At 45.2% G+C, this 21820-nt stretch overlaps 4 protein-coding genes across 5 annotated transcripts in view; 3 read left to right on the forward strand and 1 right to left on the reverse strand.

Annotated features, from left to right (window-relative positions):
* The first annotated feature begins 1791 nt into the window (after positions 1 to 1791).
* LOC137886911 (intermediate filament protein ON3-like) lies at positions 1792 to 5547 on the forward strand. The gene is made up of 9 exons (XM_068729604.1): positions 1792 to 2173; positions 2333 to 2541; positions 2632 to 2692; positions 2951 to 3046; positions 3133 to 3297; positions 3489 to 3614; positions 3870 to 4090; positions 5009 to 5055; positions 5162 to 5547. Exons 1-9 carry the CDS (start codon positions 1826 to 1828, stop codon positions 5242 to 5244), a joined length of 1356 nt encoding a protein of 451 aa, XP_068585705.1. The 5' UTR covers positions 1792 to 1825; the 3' UTR covers positions 5245 to 5547.
* Positions 5548 to 6620: 1073 nt separating this feature from the next.
* si:ch73-233m11.2 (NACHT, LRR and PYD domains-containing protein 12) lies at positions 6621 to 11919 on the forward strand. Its single transcript, XM_068729625.1, has 9 exons — positions 6621 to 6738; positions 7629 to 9234; positions 9323 to 9484; positions 9566 to 9739; positions 9809 to 9982; positions 10797 to 10970; positions 11060 to 11233; positions 11311 to 11478; positions 11588 to 11919. Exons 2-9 carry the CDS (start codon positions 7640 to 7642, stop codon positions 11655 to 11657), a joined length of 2691 nt encoding a protein of 896 aa, XP_068585726.1. The 5' UTR covers positions 6621 to 6738; positions 7629 to 7639; the 3' UTR covers positions 11658 to 11919.
* Positions 11830 to 17547, reverse strand: LOC137886927 (ceramide synthase 5-like). Its single transcript, XM_068729626.1, has 10 exons — positions 17014 to 17547; positions 15626 to 15728; positions 15391 to 15521; positions 15204 to 15261; positions 15037 to 15087; positions 14434 to 14526; positions 13987 to 14115; positions 13431 to 13537; positions 13062 to 13218; positions 11830 to 12559 (listed from the first exon to the last, which is right to left on the reverse strand). Exons 1-10 carry the CDS (start codon positions 17187 to 17189, stop codon positions 12416 to 12418), a joined length of 1149 nt encoding a protein of 382 aa, XP_068585727.1. The 5' UTR covers positions 17190 to 17547; the 3' UTR covers positions 11830 to 12415.
* A 514-nt stretch (positions 17548 to 18061) lies between these two features.
* The window catches only part of slmapb (sarcolemma associated protein b), a 12489-nt gene continuing 8730 nt past the window's right edge, over positions 18062 to 21820 (forward strand). Inside the window, exon 1 of one of the 2 annotated variants that reach the window (XM_068729568.1) lies at positions 18062 to 18182. The gene's annotated coding sequence lies outside the window, so the exon portion shown is untranslated. The remainder of the gene's footprint in view (positions 18183 to 21820) is intronic. The other variant, XM_068729567.1, reaches the window with a different exon arrangement.

Raw genomic sequence — 21820 nt, forward strand, 5'->3', positions numbered from 1 at the left:
AAAATTACCACTTTGGCTGCAAAGGGAGCATTAGCACCCTGCAATACCCTGTACACGTGATGTGGTAATGTGATATACTGTAGTAGAGTGCTGTAAATACCATCTGAGTAGAGCAGAAGATAGAGAGGTGAAGACATACCTGTTGTCTAGTCGGAATGTTCTTATTACAGATGCCACTGTGAAGCGGCTTAGATGTGGGTGGACTCTTTGCCCAGCTTCCCTCATAGTCAGGCCATGGTTGATGACATGGTCCACCAAAGTTGCTCTTATATCATCAGAAATAGGGGTCCGTGCATGGCCTCCTCAACCTTGACCTTGACCTTGACCTTGTCCTCCTCCTCTTCCTCTTCCTCTTGCTCTACCTCTGCCTCTTGCTCTCCCTCCATCCATGCTTGCAAAGTTCTTGAAATGGCTAAACTGAGGGCTTTTTGTAGCTGATTGGTGTTCAGTTTTGCAAGTAAGTGCCTTCAGGTGTGTATTTGAGTGGTTGCAATTACCCGATGTGTATTGTATTTTGGATACATGTGTTTTCCAAATGGCACCCTGAGATTTCATTTTTGAACGAAGTGTCTTATGTATGAAATAGAGTGTAGTATGCAGGACCAAGTGTGTTGCATAAAGGAGTAAGTGTGTTGCAGAATTGCAACTAGAGTGCAAAGCAGGGCTTTTGTTTAAGGTATGGGTACATGTGTTTGAGGTATGGTAACAAAAGCTTCAAGTTGTGTTACTTTAGTCTAAGCATGGGTCTATAGTGTTCAAGGAACGGGCAAAAACTGTAAGATGTTCATTCCCTGATAGATTTGTGATAAATAAACAAAAACTAGCATATCTTATATGAAGGGTGGACAGTTTAGTTTTCTGTTGTCAATATAAATATAAGGTATCGGTAGAATATGATGTTATGTGTAAATCTGTATGTAAGTAAAGGTAAAACCTTTGTTTCTGTTCAACTTACATTATGATGATGTAATATTAAGAACAGGCAGACATAGCGAAATATTGCTTTCTGTGCCAAGATGTTTAGACACCGAGTGCAACACATAGAAATATGTTCTATCAGTATTCTAGTGTATTTGAAGTAGCAGCAGTGTGGCCTCCCCAGTCTGACGTGGGTTTATGGTTTATGGTCCACAGCTGAGGTGTTCAGAGTCGGGTTTGGCTCAGTAAATGAAAGTTAAACAATATTACATTACGAAAAGAAGAAATCACATGAAGTAACTTAAATGTGTGTGCTTTGGTTCAGAGGTACAGTAGTTTTCACAGATCTATTTTATATATATATATATATATATATATATATATATATATATATATATATATATATATATATATATATATATATATATATATATATATATAATAGACTATCTTGGCTCAGTTGTTTGGTGTCTCATGGGATCAAAGAACATGATAATGATCCTAAAGGATCCGGTGAAGGGAGGGTGAGAGTCTGAGATTCTGGTCGACAGTATGTTAGTCTTCACCAGCAATCGTCACCCTGTTGTTTAAAACAACTGTACTACAGTGAAACCTCATTTTGGCATAAAACAATATCAAGTTGTCCTGCTTCCACAGGTGTCTTTAAATGTATCAGTGATGGTTTTGGTTGATGACTTCTTGGAATGCTCAAATGCAGCACACCGACGCCACAAAGCCAGTCTGGATTCCAGCGTAACAACAGAAAACAATGCAGCTTCGGTTGGTGGTAGGTGGGAGAACAGGCGGCATGCGTCCGACTGGTTCACCCACATTGGGGGAGCCGCATAACTTCCCTATCGCACCACGCCCAACCCTGCCTATAAAGCAGAACCCAGGAGATAAGACGATGCACACACAGAGCTCCACCACCGCCCGGCCCTCTTCAGCCTCCATCCAGCAGCGAGAGAAAGAACCTCCACACGACACCACCATGAGTTTGAGGAGCAATCGAAGCAGCCGCCAGGGACTACGCACGTCTCCAGGGGGCTTCAGCAGCGTGTCCATGGGGTCCTACTCCATCCCCAAGATCAGCATCGGGGCCAACCAGGGGGCCCCCATTACAGCCGTGAGCGTCAACAAGAGCCTGCTCACCCCGGTTAACATAGACATCGACCCCAACGTGCAAGCTGTTCGCACGCAGGAGAAAGAGCAGATCAAGACGCTGAACAACCGCTTCGTCTCATTCATTGATAAGGTAAGAGGACATGGACCTCGCTGGAGGACGTTGATTTAATTCATCAGATTAAACATTTACATTTTGGGCATTTTAACGTATATTTAAAGGCCAACGACTTCTATTATGTCTCTAAAAGTTCTGTCAAGTCTCTGATGTTTCTTCCTTTGTGTTCCACAGGTCAGATTCCTGGAGCAGCAGAACAAAATGCTGGAGACCAAGTGGAAGCTGCTGCAGGGACAGACCGCCGCCTCCTCCAACGTTGAGCCCATGCTGAAGTCCTACATCACCAACCTGCAGAAGCAGCTGGAGTTCATCAACAACGACAAACACAGGCTGGACATGGAGAACGGGGTCATGCACAGAAACGTGGGCGACTACAAGTCAAAGTGAGAATGCGTCATGAAAGAAGCTATGAAAAGTCTGGGACCTGTGAGCGTAAACTGAAACCTGCATGTGTAATGTGATGTCTGCTTCAGGTACGAGATGGAGATCAACAAGAGGAATGAAGTAGAGAACGACTTCGTCATGATCAAAAAGGTGCAGTATGCAGTCATGACAGACACTGATCCCTTTTAAAGCTCTTTTGAACAAACTCATTACATTCACGGTTTCTAAGCACTTTCTCTACTAACACTTTCTGTTGTGAAGCTGCATTTATGTCATGAAAGGTGCCATATAAACATCGTATCATTGTTCTTATGGCCACACATTTGGAACATGAAATGCATACGTGTCTGTTAAACGCTTTAAGAAGCACTGACAGAAGGTCGTCTGTTTTTCTGCGGCTGCCTGCAGGATGTGGACGCCGGCTACATGTCCAAGGTGGACCTGGGAGACCATGTGTCTTTTATCAGCGATGAAGTCAACTTCTTCAAGACTCTGTACAACGAGGTACACGTCCTTTAAACTAGTACGACGTAAGAAAACACATGCAGAATGTGAGGAGTATGTCTTCTTACTGTTGCTGTGTTGTTCAGGAGCTGCGTGAGCTGCAGGACAGCCTGAAGGAGACGTCTGTGGTGGTGCAGATGGACAACTCCCGCAGCCTGAACATGGATCAGATCGTGTCCGGAGTCAAGGCTCAGTACGAGGACATCGCTGCTCGCAGCCGCGAAGAAGCAGAAAGCTGGCACAAGAGCAAGGTAAAGAGCTAAAACACGAGGAATTCAGACCTACAAGGAGCCGTTTATGTCATGTAGTTAGTGGTAAAAACAAAGTTTTTCTTTCAAACTAGAAACATGAAAGAGGTCAGCAGTGAACCAAAGCTCATGCATGTACTAGAATACTTGAAACCTCGTCAAACCTCATAATTACTGATCTCTGCCGGCACCAGTTTGACCAGATGAGTGCTAAAGCAGACCAGTACGGCGATGAGATGCGCAGCACCAAGGTGCAGATATCTGAACTCAACCGAATGATTGCCCGCCTGCAGAATGAAATCCAGGCTGTCAAAGCACAGGTGAGTGAAGAGGTTCATGGAGTGCATGATGAGGTGAAAGTCACAGGCAGCTGGACTTGTTGATTGGTCTTAACATGTGGCGGATAATGTATGCTTTAATAAGGTGTTATGAACCAGGAAAGAATAAATAAATCAACCTTAGTACAGCCTTAGTACTCCTCCTCAGGGCAGTTAAACACATTAAGAACAGCACAGTTCATTGCTGTTGACACATTAACATGACTCATGTCTCACGCCACCTGCACTATGTTCTAGCGCACCAACCTCGAGGCCCAGATAGCCGACGCGGAGCAGCGCGGGGAGGGGGCCGTGAGGGACGCCAAGGCTCGCATCAGGGACCTGGAGCTGGCTCTGCAGAGGGCCAAGCAGGACATGGCCCTGCAGCTCAAAGAGTACCAGGAGCTCATGAATCTCAAGCTGGCCCTGGACATCGAGATCTCCACCTACAGGAAACTGCTGGAGGGAGAGGAGGAAAGGTGCGTCGCGTCGGCAGAGATCCCTGCAGTGTCAAGTGGTCGTTACATAATGAGTCACCGGTGAAGAGTGATTTAGGCTTTTAAGGGTTTTTTAAGTCCAGACACACAGCTTCAAAGGTCACATGCAAGCTAGAGGTCAGAGGTCAACACACATGGTCAATACAATAGACAAGAAAAAAAAACTTTCACATAAACCAAATTTAAAAGAAGAATGTATTTTTTTAAGTTTTATATATATATATATATATATATATATATATATATATATATATATATATTCATATATATATATATATGTGTATTATATTCATATATATATATATATATATATACGTATATATATACATATATGTATGCATACATACATTGGGCCTACATTACCCACAAACACCCACTGGTTTTTGTTGGCTGGTGAGAACTGGTAGTTGCAGTGGGTGTTTTCCCCCCTAACGACCACAAGGGGGCAGCATCATCTTGAATGACGTGTTACTTTGCCACTACATCAAAGCTTACAGTTTTATGTATTTGTAAATGTGACGTGGCGATTTTGTAATCACACTCTGACAACGAGGAAGGAGATGAAAGTCTCTTTCAGTTTTGTCTCACGTTTAATAATAATAATAATAATAATAATAATAATAATATTAAGTTTAATGCTCAGTGCACAGTGTTAAGCTGAAACGTGCTCTCTGTTCACACTGGTTTGGTCCTCCCCTCTGGTTGATTCTGTGAGTGAGGAACCTTTTGTCTTTGTTCAAAAGACAAAAGGTTCGTCGGCCTTCTCATCATCTTCTGATGACCTCTGCCTCGGTTAGGGTCGTAGAATTCAGCATGATTCAACACAAAGGACTGAACATGATCACTGTGCATGACCAGAGGAATTCCCCTTACTCATGTACTTCCTGCTTTCTCTCCCAGACTTGGACAGCACTCTATTGTCAACATCCAAACAGTGGCCACCAAGTGTAAGTATTGTTTTAAAGAGTTTCATTTTACCCCTGGCATGAGGACTGTGTGCCTCCAGTGTGTGTGTGTGTGTGTGTGACATTTCCACTCTCCTCTCCACTGCAGCCACCCAAGTAAACAACCAGCAGTCACATGGGCAAAATGCAATTCTCATCAAGACAGTGGAGACCAATGGCAGAATGTACTGAGGCAGAACAACACACTGTAACCTTCTAACTGTAACCTTCTAACCTAAAATAATTTCCCCTCGCGGCATCAATAAAGTTAGTATCTATCTATCTATCTATCTATCTATCTATCTATCTATCTATCTATCTATCTATCTATCTATCTATCTATCTATCTAACTGGAACCCTTAACATGAACCTCTTTGTGACCTACAATGAGCCAACTGCACCAATGAGCCACATGTGTGTGTTTCTGTATGTTTCTCCTCCTATTGGATATCACATTCATTACTGTGTTTACAATAAAGACGTTTTCAGCTGCATGATCGTTTATGTTCCTTTTTTCTTGGGTGTTAATCAGGCGACAACCTCCGGGTCTGTGAAGTGAAGTCAAAGCTTCATGAGTTAAAGCTGCATTCTTTCTAATGACCATCAGGGGGCGACTCCTCTGTGGTAAAGGAGTCTATGGTCTCGAGCTCTAGTCTTCTTCAATACAGCATGATGTTCATTTAGCACATTATGGTCCATTTAGAGTCAAACAGACCATTTTGTTGTTATTGTTGAACTGTATCATATGGTGTAGGTTGGACTCTGAAGTCTGGTGGACTGGCAGCTGATGCTTCTGTTTGTCTGTCTCAGACAGAACCAGGGTGAACAGACGGTGGCCGGGTGGGTTTTGTCTTTTAACGTTCTTTTGACCTCTTGTCACCGATATCACTGACGCTCAGTATATGGGTCCCGATGATGTTCTGGGTGGTTTTGATCACGGACTGTAGACCTTCCTGTCCTGTCCCTGAACACACCGGTCCAGTTTGTAACACTGTGTGTGTCTGACACCCCCGAAGCTCAAAACCGAGTCCCAGCCTTCATTTAAGAGCCTTGAACCTGCTCCCTATGTAGACATGAAGGTCTCATTCTGACCTAATAAAAACACAACAATTCTTAGTTTCGGGTGATTGTACACAAATTAAAACATGTGAATATTATATTCCATTTCTGCCAACAGATCCACTAAATCAACACCCTGTGCCTTTAAGAACAAGTCCAGTGTCTTCAGATATGTACTTTGAAAATGTCTAATCACAATGATTATGATCAGACGCAAGATGGAGGGATTCATTTTAACCACGTCATCTACAGCTGGGTAGTTCAATCTATACGAACACCTTAATAACATGTATATTTTGTATTAATAATCTGCAAAGTAACTAAAGCTGTCAAATAAACACAGTGCAGAACATTTCACTGTGAAATGCATTAGAGTCTCTTGCAACCCGCTGATCTTAATTTAGGAGCGGATTAAACTAGTTCAGTCACGTGGCTCTCCATGGCCGCCTGTAAGGCAGCGCGCAGGGCTTAAAAACACGAAGTACTTCCTGTTTCGTGCTGGGCGCGGTTGTATTGGCTGAGTGAAATCCTGCTCCGTCCTCACTGCAGACTAGTTAAACTAAACATCTGTCTGCCTTCAGAAAGACGTTCTGTCTCGCTTTGTTCCCCGCTGGAGGTTCTACAAGGTAAACATGCAGATGTTAATGTTACTGAACCTTTACTTTACTGTACTGAACCTTTACTGTACTGAAGCTTTACTTTACTGAAGCTTTACTTTACTGAACCTTTACTGTACTGAACCTTTACTTTACTGAACCTTTACTGTACTGAACCTTTACTGAACCTTTACTGAACCTTTACTGTACTGAACCTTTACTTTACTGAACCTTTACTGTACTGAACCTTTACTGAACCTTTACTGTACTGAACCTTTACTGTACTGAACCTTTACTGAACCTTTACTTTACTGAACCTTTACTGAACCTTTACTGTACTGAACCTTTACTTTACTGAACCTTTACTTTACTGAACCTTTACTGTACTGAACCTTTACTGAACCTTTACTGTACTGAACCTTTACTGTACTGAACCTTTACTAAACCTTTACTGTACTGAACCTTTACTGTACTGAACCTTTACTGTACTGTACCTTTACTGAACCTTTACTGTACTGTACCTTTACTGTACTGAACCTTTACTTTACTAAACCTTTACTGTACTGTACCTTTACTGAACCTTTACTGTACTGTACCTTTACTGTACTGAACCTTTACTTTACTGAACCTTTACTTTACTGAACCTTTACTGTACCTTTACTTTACTTTACTGAACCTTTACTGAACCTTTACTTTACTGAACCTGTACTGAACCTTTACTTTACTGAACCTGTACTGAACCTTTACTTTACTGAACCTTTACTGTACCTTTACTTTACTTTACTGAACCTTTCACATGTTGGCTACACAGCTCTTACTTTCAGGAAGTACACTTCATGAGTGTCTGTTTGCAGACATGAGTTGCGTGTGTTTAGTTTTCTGCAGACTGACACTTCCTTTACCTGCTTTATGTTCTGCAGTGACCCACAACATGGACAAAGACGCCGTGTTGACCCACATCCTGAAGTCTAATGACCCGTCCACGCTTGTTGGAGGAGAGCTGCCCGTCAGTGTGCTGAAGAACCACAGGTACATCTCCCCGCTGACCGCTGAAGCCCAGGGGACGGACCGGAGCGTGGACGACAACTGGCCCTCTGTCGATGGCGCCGTCCACACCGCCCTGTCTGACAGAACCGGAACTGTGGTGCTGGTCGGCCCCGAAGGGTCGGGTAAGACCACCGCTCTGGAGAAGCTAGTTGTGGGCTGGGCCAAAGGGGAGCACCTTCAGAACTTCTCCTTTGTTTTCCACTTCCGGTTCAGGGAGTTGAACTCCCTCGACGGGATGCTCTCCCTGGAGACGTTAATGCTGAGCCACCACGGCCATCTCCCTCCGGAGTCCGTTCCCCGACTCCTGCAGGGTCCAGAGGGTGTGCTGTTTGTTTTTGATGATCTGGATCAGTGGAAACACAGCTTGGACCCCTCCGTCCTCCCCCTCTGCTCTGACCCCGGACAGGCGGCCCCCGTGTCCCGCTTAGTGTCCAGCTTGCTTCATGGGTCTCTGCTGAAAGGAGCCGCCTTCGTAGTGGCGACCAGGCCGGCCGAGTGTCAGAAGTTCCTGAGTGGCACCCGGGTGCAGGTGTTGGGGTTTTTGAGGCCACAAAGAGAAGCCTACTTCAAGGGGTTCTTCTTCGCTGACCCGGCTGCTGCCAACAAAGCGAGAGTTCACATGGAAAGCACTCTAGGCTTTTACGACGTCTGCACCTCCCCCAGATTTTGTTGGACGGTTTGTTCCGTCTACAAGTCTCTGATGGATGCTGGAGCAGAGCTTCCTGAAACGCTGTCTCAGCTGTACGTAGACATCCTGGTCCACCTGATTCAGACGCTCCGGCTGAACGAGGCCCTCAGCAGAGACCTGGTGTTGGCCCTCGGCAAGATGGCGTCTCATTGCCTCCTCGACCAGCGTTCGAGCTGCACCGAAGAGGAAATGGATTCTTTTGGTCTGCAGCGGTTTCTCACCTCAGTTGGTGGTTTCCTGCGAGTAGATGACGATCGGTCGGACGGACGCGTCTTCTCCTTCCACTCCCAACTGATGCAGGAGTTCATCTTGGCCACGTCTTTCCTTTTGGACACGTCGCCGTCCGAGGGCGTGGAGAAGATGTTGGAAAAGCACAAAGGCCGTGCAGAGTTTGTAGACGTCTTCTTGTCCGGCATCTCGGAGCCACTTCAGCGCAGACCGCTGGAGACCCTTCTGGGGGAGATGAACTCCGATCGGATCACCGACTTCAACCGCTGGTTCAAAAGCAGCTCGGAGGCGACGCTGAAGGGATGGTACAAGGACAAACACCACCGCTGCTTCCTTCTGCTCCTTCAAGCTCAAAACCAGAGTTTGGTGAAAGAGGTCGTCACCCACTCGGCACGGATCGGCATCAGCTACGGAGACCTGAACCTCCAGGACTGCGCGGCCCTGAACTACGTCGCCTTGTGCCTCGGTGAGATGGAGCTGTTGAACCTGTACCGAACGAGGAATCTGACGGAGGAACAAGCGGAGAAGCTGGCGCCGACGATGAGCTTGTCACTCAAGATAAAGTGAGTCCGCGTGTCTCGGCCTCGATCCATTTCATGCGTTCATCACGTTGTCGTTTGTAAGACCGCTCCGTCTGTTTCCCCCCCGCAGCTTGACGGACAGCTCCTTGAGTACCGGTGCGGTCCCTCATCTGGCCTCGGCTCTCAGCAGAGGACTCACCGAGGAGCTGGATTTCTCTCAATCCCTCCTCGGAGACGAGAAGTTCAAAATCCTCTGCGCTGGACTCAGAAACTGCAAGCTGCAGACATTAAAGTAAGATTACAGGATTCTTTTAAAATATACAGACATTATACTTTAATACATCCTTGATGTTTTGCTTCTTATCTACTTCAGACTTCGAGCATGCGAACTGACCGGGGCGATCGCTGGAGATCTGGCGTCAGTCTTGACGTCAGGCGCTCCTCAGCTGCGTGTGTTAGAACTGCCGTTCAATCAGATCGGGGACCAGGGCTTCATGAAGCTGTGCAAAGCGCTGCAAAGTCCTCTCTGCAAGCTCCAGGACCTCGAGTAGGTACTTTATATTAGCATTGGTATTATCAGAGTTGTCTATTTATTAACTGTTTTGTTTATTTAAAGGCTACAGAAGTGTGAGCTGACCGCTGCGTCCATGGAGGCGTTATCAGCCGCTTTGTGTTCGGGTCAATCGGAGTTGAGAAGAGTGGACCTGACCCAGAACGTGATCGGTGAGAGAGGAGTGAAGGCGTTGTGTGAATCCCTGCAGCACCCACTCTGCAGACTGCAGGGCCTCAAGTGAGTCTGTGTTGCAACGAGATGACGAATAAAACCGCAAAAAAAAAAGACCTGATTGGAATATGTTACTTAAAGGCACGGCGTGTTCACTCTGAGGGTCACGTTACCGCAGCTTCACAAGCGTGTCGGACGAACCACGGTGGCCTTCAGTTAACGTAAAAAAACACCAAAGGTAGCCAGTAGCCAGTAGCTGCCCTTAAACAGCACGAACTGCTGCACGCAGTGACCCTCAGAGCAGAGCATTGTGGGAAACGTGCTGCTGTTTCATTCTGCAAAATGCCACCAGATGCAGGAGAACATCCTGGTGTTTGTGACACACTATATATTGGGACATACTAAATCTGTTCTTTAAAAATTAATATGGTTAAAGGAATGCACAGATTGTCCGGTTTGTCCGTTCCGGGCTACCGTAGAAAGATGGCGGACTTCGTGAAGAGGACATGTAGGAGGGCTGGGCAATACGACCGACGTCTTCTATCACAATACATGTAATTTAATATATTATAGATATACAGCATGTTGTCTGGTAGTTCATTTAATATAAATATAAGCAACATATGAAATAAACATGGTTTAGTATACACTCGTGTGAATTAAATACCCGACAAAAAACATATTTTCTCATTTAATGAAGAACTTTGGTGCAAAACAATCACATTTCTTCTGATGAGTTGGCGTTAGTGTGGTGCACGTACCTAAATCCTACACTGTGCCTTTAACACTTAAATAAAATCCAGAGTTTGTGATAAATCATACATTCATATCCATATATCCATATTTTAACGAACACCGTTTGTGTATCTTTGTACTTCAGGTTGTTTGACTGCGAGCTGACGGCCGCATGCTGTCCTGGTTTGTCGGAGGCCTTGATGTCGGAGCGCTGCTGCCTGTCTGAGCTGGACCTGTCCTGTAACGAGCTGTTCCAGGAGGGGGCGCTGCTGCTCTGCCAAGCCCTCCGTCGACCTGGATGTCCGATGGAGAAGCTCAGGTGGAGTCACTGCCCCTTCAGCGCTCCTCTCCAGGGATGAAGCACCACCTTTCTCAAACATGTAACCGTGTATTCTGCTCCACCCGCAGCCTGCAGCGCTGCGAGTTAACCGGCCCGGTGTTTGAGGAGCTGAGCTCAGTGCTGAGAGGCGGCACTTCTCGACTGAAGTCCCTGATCGTGGGTATTAATACAGTGGGAGACCAGGGGGTCAAACACCTCTGGGATGCTGTTGCACATCCAAGCTGTCTGCTGGAGGAGCTGGAGTGAGTCGACACAACATTGTAGGTGAAACCAGAAGCGCTCCTCGTACTCTTCATTCAGAACCTCTCTCTGTCTGCAGTGTGGAGATGACCGGTTTGACGGACGCCTGCGTTCAGGACTTGTGTGCTGCTTTGAGAGCCAACAAGACTCTGAAGAGCCTGGAACTGAGAAACAACCTGCTGACGGACGCCTCCGTCCCGGCCCTGGTCCACGTCACGCAGGACAGCGACAACCTGCTGGAGATGAGGTGAGCTCCGATCCACTCGATCGCAAAGCGGCTTCACCGTGAAGCTTCAACATTATTCTTATTATACACGTTGAAACAACGACTGACCGCTGCCGTCCGTCTCTTTCAGCCTGAGGTACAACGACTTCAGTGAGGACGTCTTTGAGCTGTTGGACGAGTGTGATAAGATCACATACTGAAGAAGACGGACTGGTCTCAGAACGCTCACGTTGAAATGATTATCATCACAGTAGTTCTTTAAGTCATATTTCAAATGAAGCATTCACTGGTTTCCACTTTTCTTTTGCTTTTCTTGACAATATGTCAAAGTAATTGAAATATATTCAAGTTTGGACAGAATGAGAAATATGATGAGTTCTTTTTGCTTTATTTTCTCGATCAGGCAGATTCAAATGGTTGTCAGTTGCACGTCTACAACAATAATAAAAATCCTTCACATTCTTTGCTGAATTTGGTTCAATAATGTTTTATTAAGAAATCTTTGGCATCTGAAGAGAGAGTTTGCCTACAGGACAGTAAGCGCTTTAAGGCCGATCGCAGTGATTTTGTTTTTCAGCTGTAAATATATATTACCAATCTCACAACTAAAAAGTATTTACATGTAGAAAATGCATTTTGACAATAGCAGTGTTGACATGCTCTGTTTCTAACACACACACACACACACACACACACACACACACACACACACACACACACACACACACACACCCAGGTGTAAACCTCACACAGTGTAAACCCGACTCAGTGAGACGGTCTTTATTCCACACAGAGGGTTTCTCCTCCGTGTCAAAGTCCACTCTCCATTTCTTCGACTCTGCAAATCTTTCTGGTGAAAAAAACCAAACGTTTCAGGTCTTTTTTTTGGTGATTTTTCAGAAGGTCAGAGAGTCACACGGTACTCCGCAGGTGAATAAAAGCCTCGGTGAGGCGGCGCTCAGTGGTCCTGAGCTTCTCCGTTGAGGTTGCCGGTGTGACTGCCGTCCTTGGGTTTGAGGCTCTGACCGGCGTTTCTACTGGACGTGGAATGGATCTCCTCGTCCGTGCTGCTCTCCACGTCGCTGCGGTCGTCTTTCGACACCTGCACAATGAAACACAAACAGGAAGACGGCGGTTTACCGTCAACGTCACGTCATTTTGATACTCGTGTAGTGTAGCAGATATCCGGGTCAAGACTTCCTTTTCTGTGCGCTGCTCGGCGTTTACACTCAAATTAGCAACTAGAGAGAGACTAGAGTTGAGAGACCACGATCACAATCACCGGCGGACGATAGCCGGGCGGTTCCACGCGGACTCGTTTACCTGCAGTCGACCGAAGCCTGCTCCAACCCGATTGGTCGATACAGATTCTACACGTGAATGCACAACGTGTTCGTAAAGATTATCCAATAGTTGTCGAGACATTTTATTAAAAATAAAAACACAGAAATGTCTCACGGTGGCGCCAGAGGAGACGTCCGACTCGGTAGTGCTCATCCTTCGGGGACCACGAACTTTAAGATCAATCTAACCGATAGTCGTTGAGACATTTCAGTCCGACTTGACGCTAGCGTGGCTGAAAACCAAAACGCAGCCACACTGACCTTCCCCTTGAATATGGCTTTGATAGCGATGCGAGCGATGAGGTAGAACCAGATGATGTGAAGAGTCTGCAGCACCAACAGCAACCCGTTGAGCAACCACCAGGACTGGTAGGGCCCGACGATCTCCCAGCTCTCAACCAGAACGCTGTAAACAACCCTGCAACACACACACACACACACACACACACACACACACACACACACACACACACACACACACACACACACACACACACACACACACACACACACACACACACACACACACACACACAATTTTATTATTTAATCCTCTGATTAAAGTTGATCATGTGACGAGTAGGCAAAAGAATGCACTTTGGTTTGTAAATCGTCTCTCATTTGACTCACCAGAAGGGATAGATGACGAGTCGAGTGAGGAAGAAGCTGATGCTGAACAACACGAACAGGCCGTCGCATAGCCTCTGGTACTTGGCATAGTTGGCCAGCTTGGCGGCCTTGAGGAATAAATAAGAAATGAAAATGATTCAGTGTATGAAAACATCAGACAGCAGTACCTCCAGCTGGCTCGTCACTAAGAAGGCTCATGACAGAAGCAGAAGTAGCTCTGGTCTACTTCAGGTCGATTCGTTGAGTGGAATGGAAGAACATCTGAAGATGTTAAAATGGTGCTTTGGTGCATTCTGTTGTGGAGAAACTTAAGTTTTCCAGATCCGCCGATTAAACCGACAGAACAGATCAATCGATACCAATTCTACTCATGTGAGTCTACTGACAGGACAACCCAAACTTGTTCTGCTACATTGTAGTGTGCCGCTTATTGCGGCGCTAATAACGTGTGTGTGTGTGTGTGTGTGTGTTTCAGTTTTCCTGTCAGACAGGTAGCTCCGCCCGCTCCGTGTTGCGCAACGATGTTAATAAAATAATAACAGGAGAACTTCTTTACCTCGAGGAAGACGTCGGACGCATCGTGCACGCACATGACCAGAGTGCCAACCCGTAGCATGTTGTTGGCGTAGGAGACCGTGATGAGGAATATGGTGGCGAGATGGTGGACGAGCATGATGATGAAGTCCTGTCATCGGGGAATGAGGACAGACCACAGAGAAGAGGTAAAACACAACTGTGACTGAACAATGAGGTGAAGTAACCGTGCATCCACCAAACAGGCTGTCGGTTACGTTACGTCACCGGCTGAAAGGCTTGAGCAAATACCGGGATGACAGGCTGTGAATCTACACACAGGAGGTCCTGTGAACAGAACCCGTCCAACCGGTTCTGCCAGAGCGCATCACGAATAAAATAATTGTCAAACACCGGCGGCATTAACTGGAGCGAAAGCTGGGATACGAGGAAAGAGGCACAGAATCGGGAGGAGCCGTCGTTTACTCACCTTCCGCTTAACGTCTATGAACTGAGAAAACATCAGAGACCAGTAGAACGCCAGCTCAGCCGTGTAGTGGATGAACTGTTCAGAGCTCTGATGCTGTTTGAAACAAGAAAAATAAAACTCCTTCAACAAACATGAAGCGCCTCTGACCGGCCGACAGTATGGTGCTATGAACAGATCACAGTATGATGCTATGAACAGATCACAGTATGATGCTATGAACAGATCACAGTATGGTGCTATGAACAGATCACAGTATGGTGCTATGAACAGATCACAGTATGGTGCTATGAACAGATCACAGTATGATGCTATGAACAGATCACAGTATGATGCTATGAACAGATCACAGTATGGTGCTATGAACAGATCACAGTATGGTGCTATGAACAGATCACAGTATGGTGCTATGAACAGATCACAGTATGATGCTATGAACAGATCACAGTATGATGCTATGAACAGATCACAGTATGGTGCTATGAACAGATCACAGTATGGTGCTATGAACAGATCACAGTATGGTGCTATGAACAGATCACAGTATGGTGCTATGAACAGCTGGATGTGATGAAGATGCAGTTATTAAAAATAAAAACTATTCACCTGGAAAGGGTAGTTGTACCAACACTTCCTGGTGTCCCACATCCAGGGCGACTGACAAACAGATGATATGTTCATACGATTACATCACCAATCATACACAATATTCAATTATTATTATGCAACACTTCAATGCAACAGTATCAGCAACGTACGCTCATTCAACTCACCCCCCACAAATGTCGAACTCCATAGATGAAGATCCCGAAGTAGAACGTCAACCTCCACCTGAGAACAGAACAGAAACCAGAGCAATGCAACTCGTTGCCTTCTTGAAGAACAGACGTCTGCAGTCAGAGATGTTCACAGGATGAGTGGGGTCAGCAGTCGTTAGGGTTCAACTGCACAGGAACTCACATGCTCTCGCAGAACTTCTTCTGCATGCCGGGCCTGTCTTGGTTCCGACGGACCCGAAACCATCTCTGTATTTTCCGCTCGTCCCAGTCCAGCTGCTTGGAGAGTCCCTCCAGTTGCCTCGTGTCTGGACACTGAGGAGGACCAAAAGAAATCTCTTACTTTAACATTCTCTCTGAAACACCAAGCTGCTCTGAACGCGTCGGTTTAATGGCCGACGGGACAAACACACACGTACTGCTTTGGACCGATACACTTTCTCCAGGACGGCATTGGGCTGAGCTTGTCGAGGCACTCCCGCCTGAATCTGAAGTATGTGGGCACAGGGCTTGGCCACTAGCCTGTATACACACAGAGAGAGAAAGAGAGTGGGGGTGACACAGATGTGGTATTTACAGAGAGAGAGAGAGAGAGAGAGAGAGAGAGAGAGAGAGAGAGAGAGAGAGAGAGAGAGAGAGAGAGAGAGAGAGAGAGAGAGAAAGAGAAAGAGAGAGAGAAGTTAAGCATGTTGTACCAGCTTTAGGAACAGATGAACCATTAGCTAAGATTTGCCTCTCAGACTGTCGAGTGAGCAGTTTGCCTCAAAGTAATGTTTGACTTTGTCTCACAGGGAGGGAGGGAGGGAGGGAGGGAGAGAGAGAGAGAGAGAGAGAGAGAGAGAGAGAGACAGACAGAGACACAGAGAGAGACACAGACAGACAGACAGACAGAGACACAGACAGACAGACAGAGAGAGAGAGAGAGAGAGAGAGAGACAGAGGGAGACACAGACAGATAGACAGACAGACAGACAGAGAGAGACACACACAGAGAGAGAGAGACAGACAGACAGAGAGAGAGACAGAGAGAGAGAGAATCCTGGGGAATGTAGCACCTAGTCTAAACAGAGTGTGGTGACCTCTGTCATGTGAGGATGGGAGTTGGGATGTGAGTCACATGACCACATACATTTGATCAGGTCTCAATCCCACAACAGCAGACTTTCTGTAACAACGTGGAGAAAACTTTTCATTGGAGAGTTTAGTCCAACTCCAGCGAGGGCCTTAACTTAACTGAACTCTAGTGTCTGTGCTGTAAGGACTGAGGAATACAGATGTGTGTTTTTATTTGAACGCAGTGATCACAACATAAAAACTGTTCCTGCTGAGCGAGGTAAACACGTGTTCCAGTGGGAGACTTCATGTGTCATCACCTCTGAGGAATGCCAACACCATGAATAAGAGGCTGAGACGAAAGGAGAGAATGAACCCATAATGATCCGTCACGTGGAGAGGAGGTCCATCTATGGAGTCCATGTGTTTAAACCTGACTAACTTCATGTGACTTTAACCAGCAGCAGCTCGCTTTAGTTGTTGTAGTTGTTGTTGTTGTTGAAGCCTGCAGAGAGCTGGTTCTTCTTCGGTGTGGAGAGGGTTTGCGTGCGTAAAGAGTGACTCATGCATTACAGGGTGCTGTAAAGGGTTTGGTGGCTGGTTTGGGTTTGGGGTTTTTTTCCACTCTTTTTTCGGAGCAACAGTTGCCACATAGGCTGAAGCCTTCAACTGTGCACGCACACGGGAGCCCGCATCCAAAATGAAGAATACAACAAGAAAGGAGAAAGGAGAAAGCAGAACCAGGACCGCGTACCTCTCGAACAGCAGCCTCAGGAGGAACACCAGCACAGCCAGAGGCAGCGCGTACAGGAGGTGTCTGATCCTCGGGTACTCCACACCAGGTGGTGGTCGCTCCAGGTCCGCCCATGTTACATTTTCGGGAAGCCAAAATCTCTCACTCCAAATCCAGGCTGAGATAGAGGAAGTCATCGGGGAGACGAAAACACACTCTCTCGATCAAAACAGTAAAAAGCGAAGAAGAGGAAACCAACAGAACAATAAGTTACTGTTCGAACATCTGGTGGCTGAAGTTAAATGACGGAAAACACTGATCGGTGGAGAAGTGTCCACCTCCACCCGCTAACACCGACACCGACACTGAGAGGATCACTTCTGGTCTGTAGACCGCTAGCTCGACACGTAACGCTGGAAGTCTGCAGGGCGACACCCACCTCATTATGAGGCAACTTTCTCTCGCCTGCTCCTCACGTGGAGGATGAACTCACGTCGTTTCTGCCTCCTCGACGTCATTGTTGTTGAAAGTAGAGTTGAGTTGTGAGTTTAACGTGATCACATCAGATGGTGACTGTAGTGGTGTGGGTCCATGTTGGACTCGATGGGAATGAAGGAAGCGTTGAAGAGAAATAGCATTAATGTGACACAAGTGAGTCACAAGTGGTGGTGAAGGGACAAACGTGTCAGAATAAAGGACGATATCTTTACAAATAAAGCATAGGTTGGGAGTGCAGGTTCTAGTGGACGAACTAGGAAAGAGGAGACGATTATGTCCCTCTGTGTTAATGGAACACATAACAATCGAAAGTGTGAAGAAACGCTGGACCATGTTTTATTGTCCTGTCAGCGAGAGAAGTTATGGTCTAAGGTCTAAGAGTGATGAACATTTCATTAATGTAGTAAAGAAAAGCTTTGGTGACACATGAACTTCTTCTGGAGTATTTAGAGACTCTTTCTTTATTAGAGGGTATCCTGAGTCCACACTCCAGATTAGTGGGGGGCGGTAATGCACCCGAAACATGTGTGCCAACCGCCATAAAAGTCAAGAGAAGAAGAAGAAGAAGAATTTAACATTTACTTGAGCTAATATCAACTAAAACTGAGCTAATTTGCCGTTAGCTCTAAATTTGAATATTTCAGTCACAGTCAATTAACAATAACATATCTCTATTTCGGAGTTGTTTGGTGGTAAGTTACGACAGTTTAAATACTTTTAAAGACACATTTAACCTTGTAACTTCATATTCAGTAAAGAAGTATCAGGTATCAAAACAACTAACAGCTAGTTCGCTAGCTATCAGTTAGCTAACGTTACATCCAGTAGACCAACGTTATTTAACGTTCGGTAGCTAAGCTAACATTAGCTAAACTGATATTAACTTAAGCTAATATCAACTAAAATAGCTAATTTGCCGTTAGCTCTAAATGTGTTTATTTTAGGCTAAGTTAGCTATCATCACAGCCAAGTAACAGTAACCTAACTATATTTTGGAGTTGTTTGGTGGTAAGTTTCGACAGTTAAAGTACTTGTTTGGACACTTTTAATTGTAACTTAATACAAAGTATGGAAATATCAGGTAACAATAAAAACAACTAACAGCTAGTTAGCTAGCTATCAGTTAGTTACATCCAGTGTCATTATTAAACGGTCGGTAGCTAAGCTAACATTAGCTAAACTAATATTAACTAAAACTTAACTAATTTGCCGTTAGCTCTAAATTTGAATATTAAGTTAACTATCATCACAGCTATATTTTGGAGTTGTTTAGTAAGTTACGACAGTTTAAATACTTTTAAAGACACATTTAACCTTGTAACTTCATATTAAGTAAAGAAATATATGGTAACAATCAAAACAACTAACGGCTAGTTAGTTAGCTATAAGCCAACGTTATTTAACGCTCTGTAGCTAAGCTAACATGAGCTAAGCTAATAGCAACATTAGCATCTAACTTTAATTTAAGATTACGACGTCAAATAAACGCTAGTTGACTTTAAGTTAGTTTACTGTGTGGAATATACCATCACAGGTAACAATGCTCATAAATACATAAGTAATACAAATAAAGTTATTTCTCAGTTGAGTATACAACTTGCTTCAGTTAATGTTCTTTATGGTGGGTAAACTCGTAGATGACATCACACAAATGACTTGAATTCTTCCCCCAAAAGAATACTTCCAAAGCCATCCATATAGCATTACATAAATAACATTATACACCCAGTTGACAGTTAAAAAGGTTCACCAAGTTAAGACTAATGCAGTATAATCCAAGAGACCTGCAGTACATCATTTTATCAAGGTTTTAATCTTCCAAAATGATCTTAAGTGTATTCACCTTCTCTCTAAACAGTTTCAATGAAAACCTGAACGTTATAAGCCTCAAAGGCAGGATTAAGTTCAGTAGTGTTGTTTTAAACTGCATTAGTTTTAGCTGTGTGTACTCATGAACTCACAGCTGAGTGTAGACTGTATTTCCATTCATCACAGTTACTAGTTGTGCTTTTTGATAGGATGTATTCAACACTATCAACACAGATTTATTGCTGAGTCAATGAGCAGATTAGTTTTATTGCATTTGGTCCGAGTCCAGGAAGCTGTTAAATGTGATGAAAGCATGTATGGTGGCTCTGGAAGCGTGATCAGGACACCAGTTAATCAACTTAAGATCATATTACATTACATTACATTACAGTCATTTAGCAGACGCTTTTATCCAAAGCGACTTACAATAAGTGCATCAACATTGGTAATCAAAAGAACTACTAGTCACCAGAAGTCATAAGTACATTTCCTTTTCCAAACAAGCATCTAAGAGCATGAAGCAGAGCATAACTCAGAGCCAAAGTACAGAAACAAGAGAAACAGTTAGTGCTATAAGTAATACGAATACAATAAGTGCAACAAGCTAGTATGAAAACAATAAGCGCTAAGTGGAAGGCTCAGGGTAGCACTTCCTGAAGAGGTGGGTTTTCAGCCTGCGCCGAAAGATGGGCAGCGACTCCGCTGTCCTGACGTCAGTGGGAAGTTCATTCCACCACTGTGGGGCCAGGACAGAAAACAGACGTGACCGGGTCGATCGGTCGCAGGGACCTCTGAGCGACGGGGCGACCGATCGCCCCGAGGCAGCAGAGAGAAGTGGTCGGGCGGGGGTGTAAGGCTTGACCGTGGCCTTGAGATAGGAAGGAGCTGTTCCTTTCACTGCCCTGTATTCTAGCACCAGAGTCTTAAACTGGATGAGCTCTTACAGGGAGCCAGTGTAGGGAACGGAGAAAGGAAGTTGTGTGGGAGAACTTGGGGCGATTGAACACCAGGCGAGCTGCAGCTTTCTGGACAAGCTCCAGAGGTCTGATGGCCAACGCCGGGGCTCCGGCGAGTGAATCTATCGGCTCGCACACATTTTGACATGAAGTAGTTTTACTGCTGAGCTTTACGTTGGTACAGCTTGGTGAATCTTTCACCTATTAAACCGGTTCATGTGGGTTTACCTTTCACTTGTCTGTGTGCAGAGCACTGCAGGCTCTTTCAGAGCCTTTAATCCCCTATAGAGGATATATAACAAGTAAAATAACACCCTCGTGGGATGCAAGGATACAGTTTATAAAGATTATATATTTACTGAGAATAAAGTCGAAGGTTGCACAGTTTGATTATTGACTGGAAATGTGTCAATGATTTGCAGCATTAGATCATAAACCGTTACTTGATCACTAGCTTGCCCAACCATCCCTGGTTGAAGTCTCTCCCTGGAATCTGGTCACAGAAAATTAAAACACTCATGAAGGACATTCCCCTGGTTGTTTTACTATATTTCTAGGATCTTACATTTTTACTCTGTGAGTCCTGACCTCCTTTGCCGTGTCCAACAATTGATTATCTAGTTAAATGTATTGTTAGCATGAAGCTGCCAACTGTAGAGGCAGCTTCTTAGTGTCCTCACTGAACTTGCAGGTTGTTAATGTGGACATTAAATGTCCCGTCCGCTGTAGTTTAGACTTTGGCAGCCAGCTGGCTGACAGTCTCTTAACGCTGACTGGTTTGCCCTTTTTGAGTTGGGTGCAGCTTTTCTGTTCTTATATGTACTGATCCCGAAAAGCAGTTAACAGGAGAGCTGTTCATACTTGCACCGTGGCTTTTGTGTTGCGAGTGTGACGCATAATGTCACCATTCATGATATGGAATCATACAATTAGACAACACCAGTAAAATCTGTGTCTCATGAAAGTTAGCATGCTTGTGTATGTTGAAATGAATTAAGTTCAAATGTACTCTGAACCATGACAGCCTTTACACAATCTAGTCTGTCTGTGGACCTCATGCATTATTCAAGGAATTTAGGAAGTTATGAAAAGCTTTGAGCAGAGGGGGAAACATTGATGCAGAAACGTCTTCTCATGTCGGCCACTGCTGTTCTTTCATTGTCTTGATTTCACCTCAGCCTCTCAAACATTTCAAAGCACTCAGAGAATGCAAACTGAGGTGTTTTATAGTCCGATACGATGCAGATTAGCTGAACAATACACACAGTTTGTCGCAGCACAGTTTTGCCCCCACCCCCAGGATGGTGTGCAGCTCTCAAGCTAAAGGCTAATAGCTCCTGAATGTAAAAGGCCTGCAGGGCAGTAAGGGAGGAGGTGGATGCAGCACATGGAGGACGCACGCCATCACGCTGGCCGACCCTGCTCTGTGTCCTGTAGGGTTCTTACATCAGTACCAACTGGTCAGAGAGCAGCCTGAACAAAACCTCTCTGTGTCACCGACTGCAGCTGCAGCTTCCGACATGCTCCGCTCGGATGCGTGACCTAGTGTGGAGGGGCTGGGAGAC

The sequence above is a fragment of the Cebidichthys violaceus genome, unplaced genomic scaffold, assembly GCF_023349555.1.
Source record: "Cebidichthys violaceus isolate CVI_PGR_0920_01 unplaced genomic scaffold, fCebVio1.0.p SCAF_47, whole genome shotgun sequence".
In the NCBI taxonomy this organism is placed as follows: domain Eukaryota; kingdom Metazoa; phylum Chordata; class Actinopteri; order Perciformes; family Stichaeidae; genus Cebidichthys; species Cebidichthys violaceus.